The sequence below is a fragment of the Oratosquilla oratoria genome, chromosome 12 (genome assembly GCF_046742065.1).
Source record: "Oratosquilla oratoria isolate Oo_2021 chromosome 12, ASM4674206v1, whole genome shotgun sequence".
Taxonomy (NCBI): domain Eukaryota; kingdom Metazoa; phylum Arthropoda; class Malacostraca; order Stomatopoda; family Squillidae; genus Oratosquilla; species Oratosquilla oratoria.
This window is the reverse complement of record NC_134788.1, coordinates 12,520,234-12,526,200: the sequence shown is the minus strand read 5'-3', so window position 1 is coordinate 12,526,200 and position 5,967 is coordinate 12,520,234. Positions and strand designations below refer to the sequence as shown.

At 34.3% G+C, this 5,967-nt stretch overlaps 1 protein-coding gene across 3 annotated transcripts in view; it reads right to left on the bottom strand.

Annotated features, from left to right (window-relative positions):
• LOC143030553 (uncharacterized) overlaps positions 1-2,773 on the bottom strand; it is a 4,251-nt gene extending 1,478 nt beyond the window's left edge. For 2 of the 3 annotated variants that reach the window (XM_076193703.1, XM_076193701.1), the window contains exons 1-2: positions 2,454-2,773; positions 393-589 (exon numbers count right to left, since the gene is read on the bottom strand). In XM_076193703.1, the coding sequence (XP_076049818.1) occupies positions 393-546 (154 nt within the window). In that variant the 5' untranslated portion in view covers positions 547-589; positions 2,454-2,773. Of the gene's footprint in view, positions 1-392; positions 593-2,453 lie in introns of all 3 variants that reach the window. The other variant, XM_076193702.1, reaches the window with a different exon arrangement.
• Positions 2,774-5,967: the final 3,194 nt, after the last annotated feature.

Sequence of the window (5,967 nt, the reverse complement as noted above, 5' to 3'; positions counted from 1 at the left end):
TTATATAGTCTAGATGTATCTATACAAATCATACAGTAATGTACTGATACAATATAGTTTCACCTAAATTTCATGGTAGCAGCAATACTTCTAAAGTATGTAGGAAAATATCATTGTCAGTTTCCATATTATTGTGTTGTCCAGAAGACCTCTGATGTCATTGTTTATTTGGCTATCATATTTGCCTCTCCACATACTCCTATTTCTAGCTTACTGCTTCCAGCCTATCAAACCAGCCTCACAATAAAAACAAATACAACAGTGCCTATAAGTCACACATTCAAAGCAACCAATTTAAAAAATAATCTATGAATCATTCAATTTGCTATTTTGCCAACTGAACTATTCAAACTTATTCATATATAGGATATTTAGAAATTAAAGTTACTTACCACATTTACAGAGTACTCTTGCATCATACTGTATCCAGCTTCCTTCTGGGGTGACTCTCCTTGATAGCTCTGTTGAGCTTTGAAGTGTCACAGTATCGTGGCCAATAACATTTCCCATCCAGCAGCCAGGTATCAGGAACCACAGCAATTTCATTTCCTTCCTCAAAGACAATAACTCCAAATTTTGCCATACCTTCCTGCTTTTAAATACAATTGGCTTATAAAAGATACATGAAGGTTCAACATGTACTGTACTGTACAGTAACTGTGCAACACAGTCCTCACTGCTCTGTGAACAGTATATTGTATTGGTAGCCCTCACTCTATACTGAACTATGACTTCTCTAAGAAGATTTGATCGCCCTCCTTGGCACCTGATGAGTAATGAGGTCTAAGTTAGCAATGCCGGATAAGTCTGGGCAGGAATCCCCCTTCAGTACATAAAGCCAGGGTTACTCTATCCATTGAGCTAGGTCAAAACTGTGGTACCAGTACATGGCTGTAGTACACTAGCCTATATAATAATCTCAATATGTCTACTCTCAAATTAGATAAAGAATATGGTAACATTTTACATCAGACAACCATTTTTCAACAGAAGCCGCTGCTCATTGTTGGTGGACTGTGTGAAGTAAGGGAAAAGATGCAAACTTTGGCAAACGAGACTGAAGGGGGAAAAGAATACATTTACATTCATTATCTTTATATGAGCATGTTCTTAGGCTCTTACTTTCATTACTAACAGCATATATACCCAGAGAACTTGACTGGACAGGATATGTGTACAAATCTTCATAAATTTTGTAGATATGATATGACAAATAAATGTCTGGGTCTCCTTAAATTTTAATATATATTCACTACTTTCCCAACCTTACTATATATAATTATGCCACAGTTAGCTGGGTTCACTTTGATACAAAAGTTCTTAAGGTATAAAACTTTAAACTGTACATACATACATACATATACCAAGGCTTTTTCCCCCTTACAAGGGAGGTAGCCAAAAAGAAAAAGGCATAAAATCATTCCCACCCATTCCATCCCTGAATACACTCCACACCCCTCCACCCTCCCTCTTATCTTAGCATCTCCTGGATGACGGGTCATCCTTGCACCGGTTTACAAAAGCAATGAAATATCTATGTGATTTTTCCAGTTTCTGGACCTCTGGGTACTGAAAGCAGAAATGTGCTCACACTCAAAAGAAGAATATTTTTTTATAAACATTCTCATCAATGTGTTTCTGGAGACAAACTGGTCCAGTATATAAAAGAAAGGCTCTGAATTCTGTGGCTTTATATCTATCAACTTCATCTAAACTTCTTTGTTTTCTGTTAAATTCACAAGGCATGTAATTTGCAAGTTCTTCCAGTTGTGCTGATATTTGTTCTTTACACTGAAAGCCAATCTTCATAAACAGAGGTCCCTATAGCCAAAGGTTGAGCAATTTTCTCATGACACCCAAATAAAGAAGGTGCATAGGGTCCAGCACAAATTGTGAAACAAGTCCAATATTAAGTGCTAGTAGTGGACTTCGATTATGATAGTGATTATCATCTTCCATTGAAGCAAAATTTGAATCGGTTCTCTTTTTAGCATCAAGTTCAGGGAATGTAACTGTACCTGCATAATTACCATGTTGTTGGCATCGCTCGCAACTACTGTAACCTGAATGTGATTTAATACATTTCAGAGATTGGCGAGCGGGGGCATCACAGCTAAAAGATTGGATAAATACAGTGAATTTTGACCCCTTAAAATAAAATCCTCTCTCTAATTCAAGCATTTCTTCAATAAAAGATTGTAAATATTCTTGCACATTTTTAGGTTTAGAAACCCCTAAAAATATGCCCACTGGTGCTGCTTCTGAAATTATCGCTTCGTTATCAGTGAAAAACTGAACTAAAATTGGCCAAATTTGCTTCCCACTGCTCTTACATAGTGCAATTCCATCACAATTTATATTCAAGGGAACTGTTGTGAATCTAATCTCTGCATCAGGAATAGATTTAAGAAACTTTTTGAGGGAGTTCTTTAATCCAAAATGAAAATACTCACCCCCAACAGATTTTCTTTATCAGGTCAGTTAGACCTGATGGAGTTTTACAAATTGTCCGAGGTCTGAAGGCAAATTTGCATCAAATTGGAAATTGAAAATTTAAAAAGGTCTCTTAGAGTGCAGTGCTAAATCTGGTGTTTGATGGCCCAGTTCTTAACCAAGGTTTCGGTGTCTACAGATTTGTAGGGCAACAACACTTCCATTTGTGCATAATTTTCAAGATTTCGGGTGATTTCGGCCCAGGGTTTTTCTGGGCCGAAATCACCAGAACTCTGCAGGGTAGGACGTTTCGGCCAGTCTTCCAAATGTTGCTATTATTATTTTCTTATTATTGAAAGAAAATATATTATTAAAAGAATTCTAAAAAAAATTATTTATATATCATTTCAAGTAACAATATTTTTTGCACATACTGTGTGAAAATGAAATTAGATTTATCAAACAAATTATCTATATCAAAATTATACAACTTTCATGTGTGGACTAAGGTAAATGGTGTTATCGTTGCACAAAAAGTTGCCTAACATTGATAACACGGAGTCTAGGGTTAGATTGTTCAAAAAAATAATTCTGGCGTTAGTTTATCTTGATGTTAAATGTCATGGTAACGCTCTGTGTTACCATGATGTTTAATGTCAAGATAGATTTAATGCCAAGATAGTGCAAAAATTTATTTTGAACCCAGCCCAGAAGCTCAACGTCATTAGTGAACACGCAGAAGGGAAGCGCATCGAATGTAGGATGTTTCGGCCAGAACTCTACAGGGTAGGACGTTTCGGCTAGTCCTCCAAATGTTGCTATTATTATTTACTTATTATTGAAAGAAATATATAATTAAAAGAATTTTAATTGGATGTCCATAGTGTCGCAGTGTACTCCAATCTTTTCTTATCAATGTAACTAATATTTTCTTTAACAATTTCTTCATCCAAGTAGTCAAAAGCCACTCTCAATGATCTTAGTAAATTGAAGGTTTCTCTGACTATTTTATTGATATGTTTGTCTGGTGCCATATCTTTGCTGATAATTACTCCTAGGTCTCTTTCTTAGTTAACTTTTCTAACTTCCCTTGTGCCAATTTTATATAGTCCCGATATTCTATTTTTACTTTTTCCAAATTCCATTATACTACATTTCTTGATGTTGAAATTCACTTCACACTTTTGACTCCATTCCCAGACTTTATCTATGTCTTTTAGTAGTGTATCTGCAAAGAAGTTAATATAACATTCCACACCTTCATCTATGTCATTTATATATATGACAAACATTATCGGAGCCAATACGGAACCTTGTGGGACTTCACTTATCATTTCTTCCCAGGTTGAGTTCTTGTGTGTGTGTTTGTGTGTAGATGAATCACAAAATTGGCACATGAGCCAATAATATGCTGGTTATCACTAAGGAAAAGTAAATAAAATACTCAAAATTTGCATTTGTGTAATTCATGTCTTCAAGGGAGATACAGAAGGGGCACAAAGTCATTTGTACCACTTCTGTATTTGTCCTGAAGCTGTGAATTACACAAAAGCACTTGGGACTTTTGTATATCTTTGTCCTCACTAGTAACTAGCATATACATATATTTTTATAGATATACCTATATAATTCCAACAGTTGCCTTAGGAATTGAACCAAGCCCTAGCTGTTACTTGCGATTCACTGCAAATATGTATATATATATATATATATATATATATATATATATATATATATATATATATATATATGTATATATATATATATATATATATATATATATATATATATATATATATATATATATATATATATATATATATTTACCCAGTTGTAACATACGGGAAGGGAGCCATGCTCGTGGTGACCCATCTTTGTATCTCTCTGAATCAAGTTCTATATTCAAATCTTGTATAGTGTTAGCACATACTGTTTCGTTGTCTAATTTATTCCATGTATTTATCGCTCTGTGTGGGAAGCTGTTTTTTTTTTCAAGTTTGTTCTATAACTGTCCTTTTTCAGTTTTTTCCCATGACCTTTACCGTTGTCCCATATTAACAAGTCGTTCCTGTCTAAAACTTCCATTCCTTTCATTATTCTGTAGATAGTCAGCAAATCTCCTCTTTCTCTTCTCTGTTCCAAAGTTGGTAGGTTCAATTTGGACAGTCTTTGCTCATATGGTTCAGCGAGATTTGTTTGTCACTCTGTATTCTTTCTAGTTTCTTAATATTCTTTTTGGTACTGGGTGTCCAAAGTGTTGTAGCGTACTCAAGTTTTGGTCTTAATAATGTAGTTAGTATTTTCTTTATCATTTCTTCATCCAAATAAGCAAATGCCACGTTGATTGACCTTAATAAATTGTCTCTCCGAATATTTTATTTATATGCTTATCTGGTTTCATGTCCTTTCCAACCATCACTACAAGATCTTTTTCTGAGTTTATTTATTTATTTATTTTTTTTTTTTTTACTTTTTCTTCCCTAATATTGTAATCTTTTGATACTCTGTTTTTACCTTTTCCAAATTTCATTATACTACATTTCTTTATATTAAAATTTACTTTCCACTTTTGAGTCCAGTTCCAGATCGTGTCCAAATCTTTTTGCAATGAGTTGCATTCCTCTTCCGTTTTTATCTTCTGTAGTAATTTTGCGTCATCTGCAAAGAAATTCATATAGCACTACACACCTTTTTTCATGTCATTAATATATATGGTGAACATGATCGGGGCCAGTACTCATCCTTGCGGGACACCGCTTTTTACTTCTTCCTAACTGGAGACTTTTCCTCTTATTACAACTCTCATTTTCCTCCTGATCAGGAAGTCTTTCATCTATTCCAATGATTTTCGTCTGATGCCACCTATTGACTCTAACTTCTACTTCTTAATTAGTTTTTTATGTGGTACCTTATTGAATGTCTTTTGTAGGTCCAGAAAAGCACAGTCCGCCCACCCATCTCTTTCTTGTAATATGTCTGTTAATCTTGAGTAAAAGCAAATCAAATTTGTTGTACATGATCTCCCTTGTCTGAATCCAAATTGATTTGGATTCAGTATAGATTTTTCTTCCAGGTGTTTATATATATATATATATATATATATATATATATATATATATATATATATATATATATATATATATATATATATATATATATATATGTATTTACATAACACATATTGGAATCAGAAAGATAACTTGATTAATGCTAATGAATAATTATTTGTGCACTACATTATGATTGGCAGTAGTTGTTCCCAAGACTGTCAAGCCAAGCAGTCCCATCTCCCTAATGAACACTATGGGTGGAGCAGGGTTTTCCCACAAGTTCTTTATAGAGTGTATTTTGTGTTGTTGGTGTTCATGATTGTGTACGGTGTAGTCTTCCATAATGTGTTGTCTAGTATGGGATGAAGTGTTACATCCTGGACAATTATATGCAATGCTGTCATCCAACCTCTTGTGGTAAATGAGAAGGGCTGGATGGTGTCAGCACTGCAGTCTGGCCTGGTGGACTATGTCCTTTTGTGGG